The sequence below is a fragment of the Poecile atricapillus genome, chromosome 23, assembly GCF_030490865.1.
Source record: "Poecile atricapillus isolate bPoeAtr1 chromosome 23, bPoeAtr1.hap1, whole genome shotgun sequence".
Lineage (NCBI taxonomy): Eukaryota > Metazoa > Chordata > Aves > Passeriformes > Paridae > Poecile > Poecile atricapillus.
The window spans coordinates 7,330,084-7,353,861 of record NC_081271.1 but is presented as its reverse complement, the minus strand read 5'-3'; the positions used below and the strand labels follow the sequence as shown (position 1 = coordinate 7,353,861).

Genomic DNA, 23,778 nt, shown 5'->3' with positions numbered 1-23,778 from the left:
GCGCTGGGAAGCCAATGGAGCCCGGCGGGAGGCGGGGAATGGTGCTATCAGAGGAGCCTGAAACCCGAGGACATTCCAGGGAACCATGCAGAGCTACATGACCAAATTTAGTCCGAAGCATTTCGCCTTTTAAAGGCAATGGGCCAACCCAGTGAGAAAACAGGGAAAAATGCAGCAGCCGGCAGGCCGGGAATGGGGGGTGGAGGAGGCAGCCCAGTCTGTGCCATGGGGGCTGGGGGGCTCCTAAAGTGGGCAGCGGAGCTCCGAAGGGATGGGGGAGTCTCTGCTGTGACAGTGGCAGGTCTTGGCTAAAATCGGCAAGGAAGCACCCACTTCAGAGGAAGTTTTCCTCTTCATCCCGCTGCAGTGTGGGATCGGTGCCGTCAGCCCCTCGGCAAAGAGCTGGAGGGGTAGTGTTGGGGCAGACTGGTTCCATCGGAGGGATGCAGGGATGGAGGCAGCAGGTAGCGAGCGCTCCCGGCGCCGCAGACCTGACCCCCCGGGGGCTGTCAGAGCTCCTACCGACCCTCAGACCCTGAGGGGCTGCTCCTGCAGCTGCTCTTCCTCACACACTCCCACTTCCCCTCGCCAAGAGGGGACACAGATGGAATTCCTGAATCTCCCCTCCTCCTGGTCCAGGCAGTGCCCTAAGCCTGGGCTTTGGCTGGCAGCTCCAACTCTCCATTTCCCTAATCCATACAGAAGCTTTATTGGCACTGTTCTCCCGCAGGAACAGCAGACACGCTTTTCCCTCCAAGTTTCCAGGCAGCTTTACCCCATGTCCAGCATTTTGTACCCATTTGTTATCCTGCCAGCTTCATCCTGGTTTTCTTCATCCTTTATCATCCTCCTAATATTTACTGCCCGCTCCCAGGCCTCTCTCTGCTTATCCAAGCAAGGAGCTCTCTGGTGGTTTTTGACAAAATAAGCTGCCCTAGGATTTTCCTCAGCCTAATCACCTCCTCTGCTTGTCTTCCTGGCCAGATCCCACCCTGCACATAGGCACCAGGTGCTCCAGGTGAGTCTCCTAGTGCCGTGTGTAACAAACTATACATTCTCTGTTATGACAGGAAATGTACATTCTTGGTGCATACCAGAATTTCCTTTATCTCCAACACTGCAGTGCCCAGGTCCTGCTCATATCCTTCCTATGATTCACCAGCACGGCTGAGATTTTTTCCAGACTGTAGAAGAAACTGTTTGGTTTAGTTTCCAAGTGCACAAACTTAAACACTGCTGCGGTGGATTCCATCCCTACCACTTCTGTTTTCCTTATCGTGCAACCCTGGTCTTGGCGTTTACTTGCACTGGGAGGGACTCAGCCATTCTCTTCCCCAGCTGGCCTCAGACACAGAATCATGGAATGGTTTGGGTTGGAAAGGACCTTAAAACTCACCCTGTTCCACCCCCTACCATGGCAGGGACACCTTCCACTATCCCAGGTTGCTCCAAGCCCTGTCCAGCCTGACCTTTGACGCTTCCAGGGATCCAGAGGCAGCCACAGCTTCTCTGGGCACCTGTGCCAGGGCCTCACCACCCTTGCAGGGAACAGTTTCCTCCCAATATCCCATCTAACCCTGCCCTCTAGCAGCGGGAAGCCATCCCTTTGTCCTGTCACTCCAGTTCCTGATGAAAAGATCATCTCCATCTTTCTTAATTCTCCTTCCCCAGCTGTGGCAGTGCTGAGGGCAACAGAAACCACAGTGAATTTAGTGTTTGGTGTCCATTTGGTGCTGTCCTTGCCCAAAGAAGCCAAATGAGTGTCATGTTTGTTCCACCTTAATACAGCCCTGGATCTCTCTAAGGTCCTGTCTGGTCACTTTTCAGGATATAAGCCTGGAAATGTTTTAACACTGTGTTTTGGAAGAGAAATTTGTGTTACAGAGTGGAAGAAATTAACTGACAGGAGGGTCAACTTAGGTGGGTGTCAGGCTCTTCTCTCAGGGAACAAGAGACAAGTCAAAAGAAAATGGCCTTAAGCTGCACCAGCAGAGGTTTAAGTTGGATACTGGGAAAATTTCTTCCCTGAAAGATTGCTCAGTCCTGGCACAGCTGCCCAGGGCAGTGGTGGAGTCCCCATTCCTGAAGGAATTTACTGGGTCGGTGGTAGCTCCGGGACAATAGTTAGACTTGATGATCTTGGAAAGCTTTTCCAACCTACACAAATCCATTATGCTATTCTATAAATGCCCAACCCTCCAGCATTTCTACGGTATTGTTGTGCTCAGTCATCAAGTGTTTACAACAGATGAACAATAAACTGGAAGCTCATTTCCCAACTGGAAAGCGCACAACAAAAGGGTTATGAGGAATCACATCTTTGTGTCTGCCTCTTCTTGGAACAATCCAAGAATTCCCAGGTGTGCCACCCCTGGCTCCAGGGACAGGACATGTAGAGAGCCCTAGGGACAATCTGCAAAGCTAAGCCAAAGAAAAAGTTCTTCTGCTTAAAAGGGAAATCTAGAATTTTCGCTGTCTGCCTTTCCTTCGTATTAAATCATTGCAAACTTTCTCATGTTGTAAATTAGTTTTCAACAGAATATAATCACTATCAACACCTTGATAAAATCTCTGTTTTGTCATTCCTGAACTTTCATTCTTGTGATGAGAAGTACCACACACCAAATTCCCTAAGAAGTTATGAATATGGCCCGGGAGAAGTTTCTCCTGAAGTATCACCCATTCTTTTCTGATCCAGGAGTCCACAACTCCTGTACATTCCTCCCCTGCACTGGAGAGCTGGGCAGAGGTGGCACAGTGTTGCCCTGAAAACTAAAGCCCTCTAATAATGTTTTCATGGTTTTAGTTACTTTCCCATGAAAGTTCTATAAACATAAGTTGTTTTTCACATTCCTTCTAAGAAACGTCTTTTGATAGATGTTTCGCATGACCAGTGTGCTTGGGAAGGTGGTAACTTAATTATCCAATCTCTGGTCATTGTTGAGAATCTATAAATGCTGGAGCCAGAGAATAAAGCTTCTTCTTTCCTGTTCTAACACTGAGAGGCATTTGTGTGAATCATTTTGTGTCCTTTAGCGACACACAGAGCATAATTTTGTGGGGAAATATCTCCACATTAGCAGAAAATCTGGGAGAGAAGCAGGGGACACACCAAACTTGTCCAAAATCCACTTGGTTTAGAGTGGATGGTCTCACTGTGATTTATCTTGGCCATCACACAGCCCTTTTTAACTGGGATATTGTCACAGTTCAGTTAGACCCTATTCCACAGAGTTCTTGGGGCTGTAGAAAGAAAACAGCAGAAAGCAATTTTGTGTTTTCACCCCAGAATGAGAGGAGCTCTGGATATGTGACTGGTCATTCATGGGCTACCAACTGGGACTGAGGATGTCTTTTGGGACCCTTGGGCCATGCTCTGCAGTTGGTTCCAGCCACCACAGTGTGTTACAGGGAAGCACAGAATCCCAGAACCCCAGGATTGTTGGGATTGGAAGGAACCTCTGGAGATCACCCAGTCTGACCCCCTTGCCTGGGCAGGGTCACTTGGTGACACAGGAACACTTCCAGGTGGGTTTGGAGTATCTCCAGAGAAGAAGACCTGGGCAGCAGTTCCAGTGCTCTGCCCTCCTCCGTGCAAATAAGTTCTTCGTCATGTTGAGGTGGAACTTCTTGGGGTTTAGTTTATGGGCAGTGGTTCTCATCCTGTCACTGGGCACCACTGAAAAGAGTCTGGCACTTTCCTCTGACACCCCTTGGAGGTATTTGTCTGGATTGATGGGATCCTTTCTCAATGTTCACTGGACTAACCAGGCCCAGTTTCTGAAGTCTCTCTTCATCAGAGAGATCATCCAGGCCCTATGTGGTTCAGAGCAGGGGGATGCAGTGTGACTTGGCACACAGGAGCTCTTGGCAGCTCTGAATTCATCAGTCCTGGATTTATTGGGATCCCATCTCCATAGCAAACAACACCTTGAGGGCACTAATGACTATTTCAAAACTACTGGCTTTGAAGCACCACAACAAGCCGAGAGGAGGGACAGAGGCAGATTAAGGAGCTTTTCCAGGCATATTTACAAACTCTGGCAGAGCTGAGAAAGCTTTCTGTGCCTCTCTCATCACCACCTGGGACCATCCACTTGTCTTTATTCTTCCCTATTAGCTGAAAAAGGACAGATGAACTTTGGATGGATTCCTCTAGCCTGTTTTCTTTCCCTTTCCTTCAGGGTCTGTAGGAGGAGAGGCTGCAAATGGATCTTTTTATCATTTTCTAAGCTGTTTGCTGGAAAGTGACATTTCCCTGCCTAGTTACAAGAGGTGGTGGGTGTCTTGTGGCCAGTGAGAGAAATCACTTCTCTCCCAAACCCAATGCATCTTTATCCAAAACCTCCTCTCCAGACACATGCACACATGACAGCAAGAGTGGAGAAGACTATTTATTTTGGGAAATGAACCAAATCCTGGCTGTGGGGAAACTCAGAAACCCCAGAAAGCCCTTGGATAATTTCCCTGAGCCTGCCCAAGGGTGCCACCAGGTCCCTTGGGTGATGCTGAAGCTCCTGCACCTCATGGACTCACCATGTTTCACCAGCTCTCCCACAGCTTGTGAAAGGCAGGACTACTTGGCCTGATTTAATTAACCTACCACTCATTAGGTGAAAGGATAAGGGCTACAGCAAAGAATTGCCACACCAAGAAGGATTGGACCAGTCACAAAATAATGGAATTGTTGAGTTTGGAAAAGCCCTCTAAGTTCCCCAGCACTGCCAAGGCCATCACTAAACCATGTTCCCAAGTGCCACATCCATATGTTTTTAAATCCCTCCAGAGATGGTGATTACACCACTGCCCTGGGCAGCTGTGTCAGGGCCTGACCAACCTTTCCAGGAAGAATTTTCCCCAGTATCCAAAGTGAACCTCCCCTGGCCCAGCTTAAGGCCGTTTCCTCTTGACCTGTTCTTGTTCTGTGGTAGCAGAGCCTGATGCCTGAAACCTCCCTCCCTCTTCTGCCCCAGCTACACCCTCCTGTCAGAGTATTCTGGAGAGTGAGCAGGCCCTCCCTGAGCCTCCTTTTCTCCAGGCTGAGCCCTCCCAGCTCCCTCAGCCCCTCCTGGTGCTCCAGATCCTTCCCCAGCTCCCTTCCCTTCCCTGGACACGCTGCAGCCCCTCCATGTCCTTCCCGAACGGAGGGGCCCAGAGCTGTGCCCAGGATTGGAGGTGTTGCCTCAGCACTGCCCTGCACAGGTGGATGAAGTCACAGCAGTGCCAGAGGTCACAGGAGTGGGGAGAGCTGCTCCAGTGGCTGAGAGAGACCAAGATTTCCTACTTTTTCCATCTCCCCTTATTGGCCAAAGCAGAAGCCACAATACCACCTCCCAGGAATCTCCAAAGTGACCTCTATTCCCACACCTTAAATGAGGCCAAACACACATGTTCATAAAACCCTAGGAGGCTTTTAAAGCATCAAAACCTGACACAGCAGGTGGAGCATTCTAGCTCCCTCATGGTGCTTTAGCTCATTAAATTAAGTCCTTACAGAACAACCTTCTTTTGCATTTAGTTTTTGCTACCGAATGATTTGCTGTCCTTACAGGAGAGCAGAGCCTGTACTGCCAAATTAGGAGTAAAAAAAGAATAAGCAATTTACAATTTAGAGTGGCTGCAAACCACTGGGTGGGGAAAGGCTCCAGGGCAGAAAAGGAGGCTGAGGGGGGGGACCTTCTCTGTCTCCACAACTCCCTGACAGGAGGGTGGAGCGGAGCGGGGGAAGATCTATGCTTCCAGGGAACAAGTGATGGGACAAGAGGGAACATCCTCGTCTTGTGATGAGAGCTTTGCAAGCTGCCTGGGAATCTTCTGCCAGCAATGACACTGTTCTGTGGATTCCAGCTCTGCCTGCCCTGGGAACTGACCCGGCGATAGGGACGTCAAGTCCCAGCTCCCACCTACACGCAGAAGCACAGGAGCAGACCCTGGGGCGTGTGAGGTCAGCCCAGCTCATGCAGCAGCATCAGCAATGATGTGGGCTTGGACCCTGATGTTCTAGGCCAGGTTGGACAGCCTTGGAGCAATCTGGTCTAGTGGAATATGTCCCTGCCCATGGCAAGGGGTGGAACAGGATAAGATTTAACGTCCCTTCAAATCCAAACCACTCTATGATTCCATGAAATTTGGAGCAGTGGTTTGTCCTTGGAGCAACTTGCACAGGTACTGCTCCTAAAAGAGCTGGAGAGGAACTTTGGCCAAAGGCCTGAAGTGACAGGACAAGGGGCTTCCTACTAACAGAGGGTTAGATGGTGTACTGGGAAGGAATTCCTCTTCCTCTGAGGATGGTGAGGTCCTCTTGCTGCCCCATGCCTGGAAATGTCCAAAGTTATGTTGGCCGGCCCTTGGAGCGCCCTGGGATAGTGGGAAGTGCCCCTGCCCACAGGAGGGCGAGTCACTGGATGGAATTTAGGGAGGAATTGGAGGGACCCAAAGGATCACTCACTCTGGGATTTCTCCCCTCACGGCTCGGCCACACCCCCACCATCGCTGCACCTGTCAATCACAGCGGGGGGGCGGGGCCTGGGCATGGCGCACGCGCAGACCGGTCCCCGCTCAGCGCCTCGCCCCGCCCTCCGCTGCCATTGGCCGGCGCGGGGCCGGCGCAGCCAGTCGCGGGCGGGGAGGCGGTGGGGCCGGGCAAGATGGAGGAGTACGCTCGTGAGCCCTGGTGAGGGGACGGGGTCGGGATCGGGATCCGCGGGCGCCGGGACGGGGCGGGTGAGCGGTGCGGGCGCGCTCCGGGGCCGCTCCCCGTCTGGGGGGCGGAGTTGACCTTGGTGGGGCCCCCTGAGGGAGGCGGCGCAGGCCAGGCCGTGCCGCGAGGCCCGCTCGAGGCCTGGCAGCCGGGCCCTGGCGCTGCCGAGCCCCCGCGGCCTCCCGGAGCGGCGAGGAGCCGGCGGGGCCCTGCGACCTGCGCCGCTCATGCGCCTCCGGGGGCGGCGGCGGGCGCTGCACTGGCGGAGCTGTGTTCGGTCCTTCAGCACCCCCTTATTCACAGCCCTACCTCGGTCCCTCGTCCTCAGCTTCCCTGCCGGCCTTCCCTTATCCTTAGTGCCTCCCCATTCTCAGCCCGCCTCGGCCTCAGCCCCCCCATCATGGGTCTCCCTATCCACAATTATCCCTTATCCTCAGCTCCTCGCATTCTCGGTCCATTCCTTATTTACAGGCTTCCCACCTCCGCTCCCGTCCTCATCCTCAGTCCTTTCGTCGTTCTCAGATCATCCATCCTCAATCCTCCCTCATTCTCAGCTCACCTCGTATCTTCCCCGATGTACAGCCCCTACAATCCTAAGTCCCCCCCTTCATCCTCAGCCACCATCTGTCCCCCCATCTTCAGTCGTTCCTCTCATCCAAAGACCCCCGATCATCAGCGCCACCGTCTCAGCCTTCCTTCATCTACAGCCCCCCTCACTCTCAGCCTCCCCCATGCCCCACTCAGCCTTTTCTCACCCTTAATTATTTTTCAGTTCTCTCCCTCATCCTCGGTGTCCTCTGTCGTCAGCCTCCCCCACCCTCTCCTCAGCTTTCTCTCACCCTCAGCCCCCAAGTCCTCCCTCATCTTTGGTCCCCCCAGCTGCCCTCACACTCCCCAAGGCCCTGTTCTTCTCCCTCCCCATTTCCATAAGCCTAGCCCAACCCCCCAGCCCCCTCCATGCCAAGCTGGCAGTGTCTGACTTCTGTCATGGTTCAGCACTTTGTAGACCTACACATTGGTTGCAAGTCAAAGGTTGTATTTGTAGTAACGAAAGGATTAAATGCAAGCTTAGGCGCGGGGTTACTGAATAATGGGCAGAGTTTCTTAGCATGGGACTTGGGAGAAGGGCCTGGAGTCACAGGCAGGATGGGGGGAATGGCTTCCTACTGCCAGAGGGCAGGGTTAGATGGGATAGTGGGAAAAAATTTTTCCCTGTGTGGTGAGGCCTTGACCCAGGTTGCCCAGAGAATCTGTGGCTGCCCCATCCCTGGCAGTGTCCAAGGCCAGATTGGGCACTGGGGCTTGGAGCAATGTGGGATAGTGGAAGTGGGGGTGGAATGGGATGAGCTTTAAGGTCTCTTCCAGCACAAACCAGGCTGAGATTCTGCTCACCTTTGCAGACAGGGACCTGCAGCTGATCATGAGGCTTTTCCCAAACTTTGCAGGTTACTTTCCTGACATGTATTAAGTTTGTCCATAAACATCACCCCTGCCTTTTTACAGCATAAAGTCTGGGACATGACCAAAGTAAATAGCATTTATTTATAGATGGCTGTGGTCTTCAGGTAATCTCAGAATTACTGAGGTTGGAAAAGACTTCTCAGACCATCAAGTCTAACCTCTGAAGCACTGTCAACCTGTGACCCCCACCTTGTCAACCAGACCAGAGCACTGAGTGCCATCTCCAGTCATTCCATGAACAGCTCCAGGGATGAGGATTCCACCACCACCCTGGGCAGCCCCTTCCAATGCTTGACAGTGCTTTCTGTGGAGAAAGTCCTCTTGATATCCTCCTGACCCTCCCCAGCTGCAGCTTGAAGCTGTATCCTTAATGCTGTGCAGTAGGGGTGTTTTGCTGCCAAGCCATGTGGGGCTGTTGGTGTCCCCCATTCTGGTTCCTGATGAGCCGTTGGCGGAGAGAAAAGGCCTAATTTCATTTAAAGTGTGGTGTTCTCTGATTCCAGTGGTTATCCAGCTGTCAGGAGAGCTGCAGGATGCCATGGGGCTTGGAGGGAGGACTCACTCCTCTCCCAGGCAGCCAGAGATGGTGTGTGGCTGTCCTGGAGCCCTGGGAGAAGTGAAGTCTTGGCCTCTGCCTTCCTCATCTCTGAGCAATCTCTGGTGCTATCAGGAGCAGGAACCTGACCTTATCCACACGTCATTTCCCTACACCCAGGGCTCCCCCTCACAGTCAGGGAAACAGTACTGCTGTGCTTGTGGATAAGTGCCAGATTAACAGTGGAATAATCTCTTTTCTTCTCCTCCAATTCTTTATGAGGTCAGACAGTGCAAAGGCTGGGCGAATTTTGTGTCAGCTCTGACGGAGTTTGGAGGAACTGACACACGGGCTGGCTGTGCTGGGATCGAAGAGATTCTCTGATTTGAAAGCTGCTCAGAAAAGCTTGGAGAGTAGTTTAAAATGAAAATTAGGAATCCCTAAGGTAACAGCTAATGATGTTAAAGAGGGAAGCTTTCCATTATTGGGCTCTCATTAACAAGGCTTTAGGAAAAAGAAGCAGATTTTTAGATTGGAATTCCTTGACTTTGTGTATAAGGGAAGCCTGCTTTACATAATCCATTTAGGTTTCCAAAAAGCCTTTTAATGAGATCACTCTTAGAGAGTTAACAAAGGGAGAGAGTTGGGATGTTTTATTCATAACAGAGGAGATAAAAATCTGCACAAGAGATGTGAGAATAAAGCAACAAAAAAATCCCTGAGAAAAGAGATGTGAGTTGCTTTCCATTTTGGTATCTTGGGCAAGAGTGTGCTAGGAACCTTTTCCTGATGCACAAAAGAGTGGAAGGAAAATAAATTGTTGAGTTATTGAATGCAGTTAGGGCTGATGGGGTTGTAATGAGATGAGACCATGTGCAGGCTGGGCAGACAAGCAGGAGGTGATGAAGGAAAAAATACACCCCTCTGCTTCCTGAGGCCATGTGGATTTGGGATGTGGATGTAGCTGTTGCTGGGGACACTCAGTGGTGACACTTGGGTGGGGTCCTGGCACCTTGGGAATGACCCAGCGATCCAAGGTACGAAAGCAAAGCTGACATTGAGTGTGATCTGTGCACACAGGAGTTCACTCCGACAAGGGGCAGGGCTGGCTGTGGAGGAGGAGGTTTGGAATTAGGTTGTGGACGTGAGGAGCCTGGGAGAACACTCAGGAGAGGGACTGCAAATTAGAGATTTCTTCAAGAAGAAAACATCTTGTGGCAAAGCCTGCAGCACAGTGAAGGGGGTTTGTCACCCATCTCTAGAGGAGGTCTGTAAGCTGGGGAAGTGGCAGGTCAGGGATGATGTCCTCATATGCAGGATCCAGAAGCTGTAGGGGCTCCTCAGAAACAGAAACATGACATTCTGAGTGAAATTGGAAGTGCTCCTTGATGATCCTGCCTTGACAGAAACACTTGCCATGGTGCTCAGATTTGTTACCTGCATGCTGTTGTAGGCTGACTTTTGCATTTTCTGATTATTGGCAGTGTTGGTGTTAAATCACCTGAGTGCTTGGCTGGAAGATCTCAGTACAAGATGAAAGAAACCAAACAGCTTTGTTATTTTATGCTCTGAAATTACCCACAGTGACAACAGAAGTTAATGGCATCTTAAAGCTTACCTAATTTAGGACTGATTTAGGGTTGCAAGGCTTCAGTTCTTGGCAGAGGAACCCCAGATTCAGGCTCTCCAGCAGGTACTGACAGTCTGTGCTGCAGGAAGGTGATTCTATGCAAGGTTTTCCTGGCTGCTCTGTGGTGTTGGAGGGGGAATATTGGGTGCTGTACCTCTGAGGGGATCTCTGTTTTGTTTGAATGGACTTCAGAGATCCAGGATGCATCAGGAAAAACCTTTACAGCTCAGCAAAGATTACTTTGAAGTCTCATTTAAATAAGCAAAACTAATGAAAAGGGTGAGTAATTCAAGAAAAGGTGTTTTATGACAACTGGGAACTGAGTCTCATGGAATTTGCTGCCTCAGTTCTCTGTAGATCAAGAGATTAATGAGATCAGGGAATTTAAAGCTATTTACACTATGTAAGTAGGGTAGAGCTGGAATTCTGCAGGAGTTTTCCATGATGGATGTCTCTCTGCCTTGTGTGAGGAGTTCAGGCATTTCTGTATATTTGGTATTTACCACTCCAGGGAAGGAGGCCAGGAGACTCTGGCAAAGGTTGAGTTTGTTTTGCTGAAATACTCTTGGTTCTGTGTTGCTGCCTGCTCAGTGAGCTGTATGTGAGACAGTACAGCCACCAGGCTTGATCTTCACCCCAGTTATACCAGTGCCAAAGTGCTGGATCCATCCCACTCACACGGTTTAACATGATGGGATTTAATATTTTCATCTCTATTTTTCTTTCCAGTCCCTGGAGGATAGTGGATGATTGTGGAGGGGCCTTCACCATGGGGGCCATAGGAGGGGGCATTTTCCAGGCTATCAAAGGCTTCCGAAATTCCCCAGTGGTGAGTAAAATCCTCTGAAGGTGCACTGACTGCAGTCTTCCCTCCACTGTCCTTCTCCAGGGAGTGTGGCAGTGAAGGGGAAGGAGAATAAATCCCTGTGCAGGGAGCAGGGCTGATTAAAGACCTGTACATTGTTAATCCAGACCTTGAGAATCTGTCCTGGCTCAAGATCTGTGGGGGTTCTTCATCTCTGGGGATAAAACTGCTGCTTCCCCGTTTGCTCTGGTGGCCGCAGTGGAACTTTGGTAGCTTGCTCTTCCCTAACTGATGAACATTTCCCTCAGGATGGGGAAGTACAACCAGAAAGATCCATCTTGGCTGATCTCCTGCCTGTGGTTCTGTCTGCATGGAGGGGCATGAAGCCTGGGCTCTCCTTCCTGTCCTGGCCTTTCCCTTTCTTTTAAAACATGGAACGACCCAAAGAAAGAATCTTTTTCTCCTTAATATTTATATTAAAGGGTATAATTTTCTTCAATTAATCTCCTATTTAATCATTGCTCTTTTTATTAACTTGATTTTTTAATCCTCAGGTTTGGTTCTAGTGCAGGAGTGAGTAAACATGGAAGTGAAGTTTTGCTGATACAAGTTGGTTTTCACTTTTGGGATATCTGCTGCAAAATTTTGGCTATAAGCCCATTGCAGAGACATTTGATAAATTAAGATCCAATTGCTGCTTGAATATTTGTTTTAAAGTTTCTCTGACTTCATATATGAGGTGTTTTCGATGTTACTCTGACAATAAACTGTTGGCTTGAAGTGGGTTTGATAAGTAACTGTTTCCAAACTACTCAGATTCTGCAGACACTTCACTTGAAAAGGACTGTGTGCTTAATTAGATTCTTAATTTTGCTTAAGACTTGCTAAATACACCTATCCCCACTTCTGAGTGATTGTAACAAAAATAAAACTTGGTGGATATTCTTTAAATTGTGTTAAAGTGTGGGAAAATCTGTAACCGTTCTGTGGGGTCCTGGGTGATGTGTTGAGTATTGGACTCTGGAAAGCTCAGCATGACTTTGCTTCTCTTGCTACAAAGACACCTACAATTCCACCTGCAGGAATGACATAGGACAGCTAGTGTCATTTCCTATCATCAGATAGGAAATAAAAATTATACAGGAGAAAAATCACTGCTTATCCTGCTAAAATGTTACTGTAATGCCTCCTTCAGTCCTACTGGGACACTCAGACTGTGAACCTAAATTGTTTCCTGCCTGGTGTCTGTAATTCCCATCTGTACCTGACAGGAATATTGTATGGAAGTGATAAATAGTGAAATAGATGTAAAGCACACTAGCACACTTTGTCTCAGCTCCTCACAGATGCTGAGGCTCAGAAATGTGTTGGGCCTGTGGCAGGTTTTTGCAGTATAGACTCAGCTTGGCTGTAAGATTTTACTGTTTTAACTGAATTCTCTTATTTTAGGGTGTAAACCACCGGCTGCGGGGCAGTTTGACAGCCATTAAAACCAGAGCTCCACAACTGGGAGGTAATGAATTTTGAGGTTTTGTTGCACAGAATTGACTGTTGGTAGGTAACAGAGTTTGGGAATGTAACATGGTGCAGCTGAACTGACACCTGAGCTGAGTCTCAGCAGGTTTGTTGGCCCAGGCAATGGGTAAATACAGTTCTGATATATCCAAAATGAGTTTGGTTGTGGAGGAAATAGTCTGTGTTCCTGGAGTGATAAGGCAGCAGTTAATAACAGGTCATATCTTAAACAGCAGAGCTCCCTGGAGCCTCTTCATGGTGTGGAGGGGGTTAAGATAAAACTGATTATGAAAAGTGATCCAGCTTGGATCAAAAATAGAGCTTGGGGGTGTCCATGCATGTGCTGTAGGATGCTGAGCTCCTGAGGCCACAGGAGCAGGGTTGGGTGAGATGTGAAGTGTGACATGACTGCATCATTGTGAGGAAATATGTTAAAAAGGGATAAATCTGCAAGTTTCTTTAGCTAATCTGACTTTGTTAGGATGAAAGTTCCATTATAATCATGGTTTGATAAATTTTCTGTAGTTAATTGTAGATTAGTGAGATGATATATAAAATGGGGGGACAGGGGGATGATGACATGTCAAGTTGGAAATTTTCCTGTATTGATTTTAGTCTGTATTTGGCTCTTTGTAAGTCTGAATTTACTTCATGTCTGAAAGGGAGCACAGTAAACACCATGGCATCTGTTGTGCAGCACAACTGGCTTCTCTGCTCTCTCCAAAACGGCTTTGGTTTGATTTGGAACAGGGAGCTTTGCTGTCTGGGGAGGTCTCTTCTCCATGATTGACTGCAGTATGGTCAGAATGAGAGGGAAGGAAGATCCTTGGAATTCCATCACGAGCGGAGCCCTGACTGGAGCCATTTTAGCTGCAAGAAGTAAGAAACTGGGGGTATCAGCTGAAAAATCTCCTATTCTCTAAATGCACAGTTCTCATTGTTATAGCAAAACACTCAAAGCACTGTCACACCCAGATTGGAATTTGGTGTCTCAGGTTCTGAAAAATAATCTGAAACTTTTCTCCTGTCCTTAGGAAAGTAATAATCAGGCTCCCAAACGTTCCCGGTGTTCCTTGAAAGGAGGGTGAGGGGAGTTTCCCAGTAATTATCCTTTAATGCAGCTTAATGGAAAAAATTACTTCTCTGAGTCTGCTTTAGGAGAGATTAAGGCACGAAGAGGATGGGGAGGCCCTGGCACAGGTTGCCCACAGAAGCTGTGGCTGCCCCATCCCTGGAAGTGCCCAAGGCCAGGTTGGACGGTGCTTGACGCAACCTGGGATGGTGGAAGGTGTCCCAGCCCGTGGCAGGGGGTGGAATGAAATGATCTTTAAGGTCCCTTCCAGCCCAAACCATCCTGGGGTTCAATGGATTCTAACATGTACCAAAGAAATTAAGTGTTGGTTTGTGCTTTTCATTTCCAGATGGCCCCGTTGCCATGGTCGGATCTGCCGCAATGGGAGGAATTCTCCTGGCCCTGATTGAAGGAGCTGGAATTCTGCTGACAAGATTTGCCTCCACACAGTTCCCAAACGGTGAGGAGCCAGCAGAGGATGTGTCACAAGCATTTGCTTTGCTGATGTGCCCCTGGCAGTCATCTTCTTATCCTAGACTGCCCTGCCAGCTCCTGAGGCTGTGGAAAGCCAAGGAGGAGCTGCAGGTGCTGATGACATGAGATTATCACCAGCTGCTTCCCGCTGGGAGACTGGAGGTGGCAAGGGTGAGAGCAGGGATGTCCCTGCTGTCCCTGGCTTCTGCCACACACCTGGCACATGGTGGCAGAAGGGTTTTACTCAGGGGTGGGACACAATTGTTTGAGGGAATGGCAGGCAGCAAGTTGTGGAAAAGAGGAGTGATTCTGGCAGGTTGTGGTCTGTGTAGGGAACCCTGGGGTAAATGAGAAGATGAAGACCTGGCAGGTAGAGATACATAATTTCCAAAAAGGGTGGTGGTGATTCTCTTCTAAACTGCTTCAATTATCTACATCCCTTTTTTCTTTCCCAAGTAAAATGCAAGCAGAGCTCTCACTGAGTCAGAAATTGTGTGAATGCTTCCTGTGAAAAATGCTAAATCCCTCTGTCACAGAATCCCAGACTGGACTGGGGTGGCAGGGACCTCAAAGCCCATCTCATTCTACCTCCTTGCCATAGGCACAAACACCTTCCACTATCTCAGGTTGCTCCAAGCCCTGTCTGACCTGGCCTTGGACACTTTGAGGGATGGGACAGCCACAGTTTCTCTGGGTAACCTGTGCCAGGGCCTCACCACCCTCACTGCCAGAGGGCAGGGTGAGGTGAGATGGGATATTGGGAAGAAATTCCTCCCTGTGAGGGTGGGCAGGCCCTGGCACAGGCTGCCCAGAGAAACCGTGGCTGCCCCATCCCTGGCAGTGTCCATGGCCAGGTTGGACAGGGCTTGGAGCAGCCTGGACTAGTGGAAGATGTCTGTGCCCATGGCAGAGGGTAGAATTGGATAAGCTTTAAGGTCTCTTCCAACCCAAACCAGTCTGTGATTCTGTGCAACTTTTGAAACTCTTTATGAAACCGAAACAATTCCAGGATTTATGATTAATTTTAAGCGGGATTTATATAAACAAACCAGCTGTGAATTCTGTTAATGGGAAGAATCTCCTACATTTTGGTATTTATTTGCCTTTTCCCCTGTGCTCCAGGCCCACAGTTGTCAGAGGATCCTTCCCAGCTGCAGCCGCCCCCGTTTAGTGACTACCGACAGTACCAGTGATGGTCCCTGGCCACCGCCTCCTCCTCTTCCTCCCCTGTTCCTGAGCAGTCCCACCTGGAGGATGTGGAGGGGGTTTGTACTCAGACCAGTGGTGGTCTATGCCAGGAGGACCTGCAGCACTTCTCAATGTCAAATTGCTCAGGAGAACTTTTAGAAAAGAAAATCTATTTATTCCTGATATATTCCATTGCTGTAATGTTACACATGTCTGGTAGAATACAAGGAGATTTGAGACAAGGACCAAACGGAGTCTTGTCATCCTTTGGGCACAGACTGGAGTCAAAGTCTTGGAGTCTTCTCTGGGATGTTGCACCTGCAGTGAATGCAGCTGAAAGGTAGCCTCTTCCCTGTCTAAGTTATGGGGCTGGAGGGGGAAGCATTGCACCTGCTGCCAGCACAGCCTCCTGCTTTTCATTTCAGATCCTGGCCTGAGCAGAGTTACCGCATCTGCTCTGCAGTTTTGTCCTTAACCTCCAGCTGTAGAAGCCCCTTCCCTCTTGGTAGCAGTTACAAAATCACGTCCAGTGAGGTTTTCTGTTGTAACTCACTAATTAACTCATTGATCAAGCTATTGTTTGCTGGAAATTGCTGATACAGTGTCCAGCCTGGGGGATTTCCAAAGCTGGGCCACATCCACACAGCTCAGCAAAAGGACATCCCCCCTCTGGGGGATGGCAGGGGCAGGTGGCACAGGGGCTACAGTGGCTCTGCCCACACTCCTTCACCTGTAGGTCAGGCAGTGGCCCTCAGCTGCCTGAACTGGACTTTGCTGGCCCCTGCACCTCCAAACCTGACAGTCACTGTCCCCTATGCACCAGGAGAAGCCTCTGAATGGGCCATGGTCCTGCACTGCTCCCACCCTGGCCAGGCTGTGCCACCTCTCCTGCCCTGCTGAGCCCCAAAGGAAGTCACAGCCCCAGAGCTGTCACCAGCCAGGGCTGGGTTTCCTGCCCTGTCATCACAACACTCCAATTTCCTGTTTTATTCCAGCCCAGTCCAGAGTCCACTGCAGCTGGAGGGATTCCACTGCCCCAGGGCATTCCTGCCCTGTGCCTGGGGTGCCCAGAGCCCTCTCTTCCCCCACCCCAAAAATGGACATGGACACAGTGGTGACACTGAACTATTGACCTTTTTATTTCAATCAGCTACAGCAGCTCTACATTCCCTACAACACTGTTCTTCCTCCTGACACGGAGGGAGCCAAGGACTGCGGTGGCAGCGCGTTGTCTTAAAGCTTAGTATTAAATATTAAATATTCTTTCATTTATGTTTACATTACTTTGTCAAGGAAAACAAAACAAAAAGGACAATTAAAACTTTAAATTACATGAGTGTGTGCCTGTGCCTGGGGCTGCCCCAGCCAGGCACTGCCGTGGGGGATATGCAAAACTCCTGGTTCATGAAGAGTGGGATGTGCACAGCTGTGCAGGAGCAGCAAGCACCAGGTGATCCTGGTGCAGCAAAAACACTGGAGGAGTCAGGCACCCCCCTGCAGCCCCAGCACAGTGCGTGGGGAAGGGGGTGAGGATTTGGTCAACAACTTTGCTAAAGGATTTACCCATTTCTTACTTTTTTGTTTCTTTAAAAGAAAAAAAACAACCAACAACCCCAAATGGTTTTGAGTCTTCCTTTGATTTTAGCAAAGACAAGAGTTTAAAAAGCACTTAGGAAGCTTGTACTAAAACCAGGCGCTCTCAGAGGAGAGAGTCGTCTGTGCACCCTCCTTCCAGGCCGTAGCGGAATTCCTGCAGGTTGGACACCCCATAGAAGTGGACAAAGGCTGCAGCCACTACCAGCACATGGAAGATCTGATGAGACTGGAACTGGAGGGAAGCAAAAAAACCTTTAGACCAGACCAAAGGGGACACCAACACTGTCAACACCACCTCTTCCTCTTCCTTGCTGCTCCAGGACTGTCCTTTGCTCTCTGCTCCCCGCCTTGCATCCAGCAGTGATTCCCACCCTGTATTTTACCCTGCCCTGCCCACACGCAGCAAGGTGTGCCCACAGTTCAAGGTCTGCCTGCCACTGTGCTGAGGCACAGCCTGACATCCCATCCAGCCCTCAATGCCCCTCTGTTGACCCAGAGCTGCCCCTAGGATTGCTGATCCCCACACTCACCCAGATGTCGAACTTGCCCGGGAAGAAGCGCTCAGGGATGCGGGCAGCATAGAGCCCAGCGCCCGTGATGTACATCACAGCCATGAGGAAGAACCAGCCCATCTGCCCCACCGTGGTGGCCTTCACAAAGCCTTCAGCAATGGTGAAGTGCATGGTGGGCACAACCCCGCTCAGTCCCAGCCCCAGGAACACGCCTGTAGCCCAGAGAGATCAGGGAAAAGAGCTCAGTGGGAGTGGGGGGGAGCTGCTCCTGCCACCAATTTCCCCGAATCCCTCATCCTGTGCTAGGGAAGCAGCTTTTCTTCACTGAATTCATAGAACATCTTGGGCTGAAAAGGACTCATAAAGATCATTGTGTCCAACTCTTGGCCCTGCACAGGAGACCCCCAAACAATCCCCCCACTGTGTCTGAAAGCATTGTCCTAACACTCCTTAAACTTCTCCAATCCTTATGGCACACATCCTTCCCAAAATGAGGGATCCACAGGTCCACATTCCAGGCAAACCGCCCCCGTGCTCGTTGGGTAGAATCCACCCACTGTTTTTTATGCAGGGCTGCAGCAGCTCCCACTCCTGGCTATGGGAATGGACTTTGTAAGGTGCCAGCCCTTTGGATTGCACCAGGAACACAGCCACCCCTTCCAGTACAGTAATTTCTTGCAGCTCCTGAGGAAGGAGCTCAGCAGCAGCTGAAATGTTCAACTCTGCCCTCTGATGAGTTGGCAAAGAACAAGTGGCACCGCGGTGACACTGGCCTGGAGAGGCTCAGGGTGGCACCCGGCTGGATCCTGCTCGTGCTGGGGGCACAGGATGCAGTGGGGAGGAGCCAGGGGGATGTGAGTGCCGCCTCTCCCCTGCCCTCATCTGAGGGCTCTCAGGTGGCCTCTGTCTCAGCATGGTCTTTCCTCACTTCATGCAGCCAGGACAGTGCTCAGACATTTGCTTCAGGGCCCCTGGGAGTTGGGGAGGGAGGTGTCTCCTGGTGCTTCAGCAAGGCTGGACCTGCTGAACCCCCCCTGCACCCCCAGGAAGGCAGGGACCGGCCAGCACGTCCCTGGCAGGGAAGAGCTCAGGAATGCCTTTCTCCTCTGCCCCAGCTGCAGCTTCCTGCTGCTAAACTGCTTCCCGTAGAAGGCAGGAAAGGCACAGCCCCAGCTGACCCAGGCTATTTTTAAACTCCAAACCTCAGGCTCTGCTCAGCAGATGAATCCCCAGCACAGCGAGAGAAGGCAGGAGGCTGCTCCCTGCAGTGCTGTGCTGCTCCGGGGAAATGAATCCTGCAGCTCCCAGAGCTTCTCCCAAACGGGATCTGCCCAAAGTTCTTCCCAGGACCTGAGGGAGGAGGGAGCTCCTACCTGCTCTGGTCTGCCTGTGCTTGGGAGTGGCAAATCGGTCCCACTGTGCCACAATGATGGCAGAGATACCCAAGACACAGACGATGGAGAGGTAGATGAGTCTTGGCTGTGGAGAGCAGTAGAATGAGTAGTAGAGCCACGGGACGAAGCTCCCCATGATCAGCAGTGCAATTCCTGAATAATCCAACCTGCAGCCAGGGTGCAATGACAGAGAGCCACAGGTGAGCCCCAAAATCAGCCCCCTCCATGTGGAAAGGGACTCTCCAGCCTGCACCTGAGTGGAGTCACTGGGCAGGAGGGCAGTGCTGGAGTCCCATCAGGGCAGGTGAGACAGGAGAAAGGGCTGGGCACAGTGGGAACGGTGGGGAGGGGCAAGAGGAGGCTGGAACTCAAACCACCAGGAACAAATCCCTGTGCACATGGATCTGTGATCCTCCACTCATCTCACCACTGAAACATAGCCCCTGCACTGGCCCCACTGCCTTCCCAGGAACACAAGGGCATTCCTGCTGGATTTGTTCTGGAGACAGGATCCCATGGGATCTCTAGGGCTTGTGCAAAGGGGATGGGCACGATTCCCAGCAAGCAGCACTCAAATAAATGCCTTTAACAGCCATGAGGGAGCAGAATGTCACTCGAGAGCCTCACTGCAAAGGCTGATGGGAGCAGCCCGGGAAGAGGCACAAACCACTGACCAGCCTTCCCACTCTGCTGGGAATCCTGTTCCTTCTTTCCATTTGATTTCAGTCCAAACTGAGGTTTTTAAAAGCATCCAGTAAACTGGGTCCTGCCAAACTGGCCATGGCCCCCAGCTGCCCAGTGAGACCCCTCCTCAATTCACTGCTACAAGAGGCAACAGAGCCTGTTCCCTTGGGAGCCAGGATCCCGTTCCCTTGGGAGCCAGGATCCTGTTCCCTTGGGAGCCAGGATCCTGTTCCCTTGGGAGCTGCAGTGTCCCAGGATCTTTATCATGCACCTGAGGCCCCTGACCTGGCATGTTTAAGATGCTCAGACAGAACCCTCCAGAACCCTGCTGTGCTTCCTCCCAGTTTCATGCTGGATTGGATGGACTCTCCCTTCCCCCAGGGATAAAACATTTGGGAACACAGTGCTTTCCAAGAGGAAATGCTGCAAGAACCCAAAACCTCCCAGGAGACCACACAACCACACTCATGCTGACTCACTTTGAAAAAGTCCGTGAGACCTTCTCTGAGTGACAGTAGACAGTGTGGAAAAGCCAGGAGAAGCTGAGGCACAGCACTGCTCCCAGGAAGAACATCCCAAACACCACCTTCTCTTGGAGAGGAGCCATAAAATACATGTTGGGCCGCAGCATGGTCAGGATCCCCAGGCAGAGGAACAGAACAAACCCTGCAGGAGCACATGGAGAAGGAAGTCAGGGGGACAAGTGAGGGAGTTCAGCAGAGCCAGGATAAGAACAGCCCTAGCCATGCTCCAGGAGGTCGGGGATGTATCCCAGGGGTGCTCAGTAACCCACAGTAGGTCCTTGGCTAAGGTCTCTGTTAATGCAAATGAGAAGTTCTGGGATCAGGGGAAGGGGCAGGCACAGGGCAAAGAGCTGCTGAGCTGATGTGTTTCACAGGGTCATGGAATCACAGACTAGTTTAGGTAGGAAGGGACCTTAAAGCTCACCACATTCCAGCCCATGCCATGGCTAGGAACACCTGCCACTATCCCAGGTTGCTCCAAGCCTCGTTCAACCTGGCTGTGGACACTTGCAGGGATGGGGCAGCCACAGCTGCCCTGGGCAATCTGGGTCAGGGCTTTACCACCCCCACAGGGAAAAATTTCTTCCAATATCCCATCTAACCCTGCCCTCTGGCAGTGGGAAGATATTCCTCCTTGTCCTGTGACTCCCAGCCCTTGTCCAAAGTCCCTCTTCAGCTCTCCTGGAGCCCTTTTAGGTACTGGAAGGGGCTCTAAGGTCTCCCTGGAGCTGTCTCTTCTCCAGGCTAAGTATTCCCAGCTCTGCCAGCCCAGCTCCAGAGCAGAAGAGCTCCAGCCCTCAGAGCATCTCTCTGGCCTCCTCTGGACTCATTTCAGAGGAACATCATCTGAGGCTTCCTTGTTTTTCCCAGGACACATTTCACCATCCCAGTCCTGCAGTGGCTGAGCCCAGCCCTGGTCCCTCTCTCCCAAGGAGCTCCAGGCACTCCATGTCTGATCTGCCTGCATCCTCACAGGGAGCCCTGGGCATGGAGAGGACCCAGCACTGAGCCTGCTCTGACTCTAATGCAGGGTCTGAGCCCCCCCAGCCCCACACTCACCCAGCAGGTGTGTCCAGATGTTGCCTGTCTCAGTGTGTATCCGGAAGATGCTCCGGAAGCAGGCACGGAAGGAGGGCATGGGGGGCCGGTGTCCGTGCAGGAGGTAATCATTGTCCTTGAGCCAGTCGGGCAGGACGTCGTACGGGATCACGCGCCAGCGTCCTTCCCACACCTGCGACACACCAGGGCCATCAGAGCCCCAAACCCACAGGCAACAACCCAGCCCTGGGCTGCTCCTCAGGGAGAAGAAGTTTGGCTTCTCAGACATCAGGTGTCCTGTGGACCCTGTCAGCCACCCACCCACATCCTGCACTTTGCTCCACAAAACTCCCAGGGAGTGATTTCACCCTCACCTCAGTTAGCACACAGGCCCCAAAGGAGTGATTCCAGGATCCCCCAGGGACTCAGGGGTGATTGATACCATCAGCTTTAACCTTTCCACACCCACAGACTGCTCCCTGTGGTGGGAATTCCCGTTTGATCAGGGAAGAAGCACAGGTGCACAGTGACTGTGGGCACTGGGTGACCCCAGCCAGCACTGGGACTCTGGGCCACACAGGAACACTGGGATTGCTCCCAGCTCCCCATCCTGGCCATCCCCACTGGGATCAGCCCAGCAGAGCTGAGGCAAGCTGGGGCCATGTGGAGCTTCATTCCGACACAGCCTGACACCCCAAACCCTGGGATTGGGGAATCTGCTCCAAAGTCAAGACCAGGGGATCACCCCCAGCTCCGGTACCTTGTACACGAACTCCTCCATCTTCTCCATGGCATGGTGAGCCTGCAGGGGCAGGGTCAGCACCCGCACCACCTCCTCCTCCTCCTCCTCCTCACGGGCTGCCGGGCCTGGTGGATCCTCAGCCTGCAGGGAGAAGAGCCAGGCATCATTCCAGCCCCTGGGAGATGAACCATCCCTGCTCTTCTGAGGGCAGCTGGGGCTTCATCCCTCTGAGAGGAGCAGGCAGGAGCCCCAGTCACCCTCGTTTATGCAACACGCTGCTGCCTGGCCCGTCCTGGGCAGGCTAATCCCAGATTTATCCTGTCGAAAAGTGGGATTACCACCGGGGATTTTCATCCCAAGGCCGGAACCGCGGCTCGGCACAGCCGGGGCACCCGAGCAGAGACAGCTCCGGGCTGGGAACGCTCTGGTCCCGGCACATCTGCTCTCCTCAGCGGGAAAGGGTTCGGGAAGGTGATTCCCTGCCCTGTGGAAATGCTGGGAACAGCCTGGGAACAGCCTGGGAACAGGCACAGCGATCCCGGTGACATCCCTGCTGAGGACAATCCCGGCTCCGCTCCTGCGGGCTCGGAGCTGCGCTCCTCCAGCTATTAATGGGATAACGGGCAGATTGCCGGGATAATCCGCGGGGACGGAGCGAGGAGACAGAGCCAGGCTCAGGCTCCGGGAGGGGCTCACGGTGGCGGCGCCGGTGGCTCCTTGGTCCCCCTTCTCCTCCAGGAGCGGCCCCAGCTCGGCGAGCTCCAGGTGCGCCCGTTCCCGCTCCCGCTCCCGGCCGGCGGCCGCCAGCCCGCTGCCCGCCCCGGCGGGGGCCTTGCGGGACGCCATCGGCGCGGCGGGAGCTCCGGGGCAGCCGATGAAGGTCCTTCCGCGTCCTTCTGCCGCCGCGCTGCGGGTGGAAGAAGCGGAGTTACCGGGAGCGGCGGGCGCGGCGGCAGGGCTGTCCCTGGTGGGCTGGGAGCAGAGAACCCCTCGCTCCCCTGCCCGGCCCTCACCGGCCGCTACATCCCGCGGGCGGCGGCGGCGGCACCGGAAGCAGCGCCGAGGGAACGGGAAGGCAGAGCGCCGCTTCCGGCCTCGGGGCCGCGCCCCGCAGGGCCCCAGCCTGGGGAAAACGCGCTGTGATTGGTCAGGATCCCTGTCTGTCTCTCGTTCCTCCCGCCCCCCCGGCCAGCGCCCTCTGCGATTGGTGGAGCCGCCTGGCTGGGCGCGGGCGGGAGGCGCTCTGGCCGCCCCGCTCGGCTCTATGGCTGCGCGCTCGGCTGCCCCCTGCTGGCTCGGAGCGGAGGGACAGAGCCCCGGGGCTGCGGGGACACCGACACCGCCTCCAAATGAATTATCCGGGATTATTGATCAATTCATCCTGAATTATCCGGGATTATTGATCAGTTCATCCTGAATTATCCGGGATTATCTATCACCTTGAATTATCCGGGATTATTGATCAATTCATCCTGAATTAACCGGGATTATTGATCAATTCATCGTGAATTATCCGGGATTATTGATCAATTCATCGTGAATTATCCGGGATTATTGATCAATTCATCCTGAATTATCCGGGATTATTGATCAATTCATAGTGAATTATCCGGAATTATTGATCAATTCATAGTGAATTATCTGCGATTATCTATCAATTCGAGATGAATTCTCTGGGATTATCTATCAATTCAAGGTGAATTATCTGCGATTATCTATCAATTCAAGATGAATTCTCTGCCCCTAGGATCAATTATCTCACTTTTTGCAAACCTAGCTGTCGAAATTCAGCTTCTCCAAGAGAAGATGCTTCAATGAAGAAAAGAACTTTGTGTTTCAAACACTGAGTAATATGTTAAAAGAAATATGTATTAGGCAAGTGAAGAATATGCTTTAGATAGACGGGTT

The 23,778-nt window shown here is 51.8% G+C and overlaps 2 protein-coding genes across 2 annotated transcripts; one reads left to right on the top strand and one right to left on the bottom strand.

The window, feature by feature from the left end:
- The first annotated feature begins 6,553 nt into the window (after nucleotides 1-6,553).
- Nucleotides 6,554-15,625, top strand: TIMM17A (translocase of inner mitochondrial membrane 17A). Its single transcript, XM_058855565.1, has 6 exons — nucleotides 6,554-6,673; nucleotides 11,056-11,155; nucleotides 12,581-12,644; nucleotides 13,397-13,525; nucleotides 14,068-14,178; nucleotides 15,315-15,625. Exons 1-6 carry the CDS (start codon nucleotides 6,648-6,650, stop codon nucleotides 15,383-15,385), a joined length of 501 nt encoding a protein of 166 aa, XP_058711548.1. The 5' UTR covers nucleotides 6,554-6,647; the 3' UTR covers nucleotides 15,386-15,625.
- Nucleotides 15,626-16,495: 870 nt separating this feature from the next.
- ADIPOR1 (adiponectin receptor 1) lies at nucleotides 16,496-22,997 on the bottom strand. The gene is made up of 8 exons (XM_058855552.1): nucleotides 22,884-22,997; nucleotides 22,567-22,777; nucleotides 21,889-22,011; nucleotides 21,150-21,321; nucleotides 20,046-20,232; nucleotides 18,862-19,049; nucleotides 17,507-17,700; nucleotides 16,496-17,208 (listed from the first exon to the last, which is right to left on the bottom strand). Exons 2-8 carry the CDS (start codon nucleotides 22,714-22,716, stop codon nucleotides 17,080-17,082), a joined length of 1,143 nt encoding a protein of 380 aa, XP_058711535.1. The 5' UTR covers nucleotides 22,717-22,777; nucleotides 22,884-22,997; the 3' UTR covers nucleotides 16,496-17,079.
- Nucleotides 22,998-23,778: the final 781 nt, after the last annotated feature.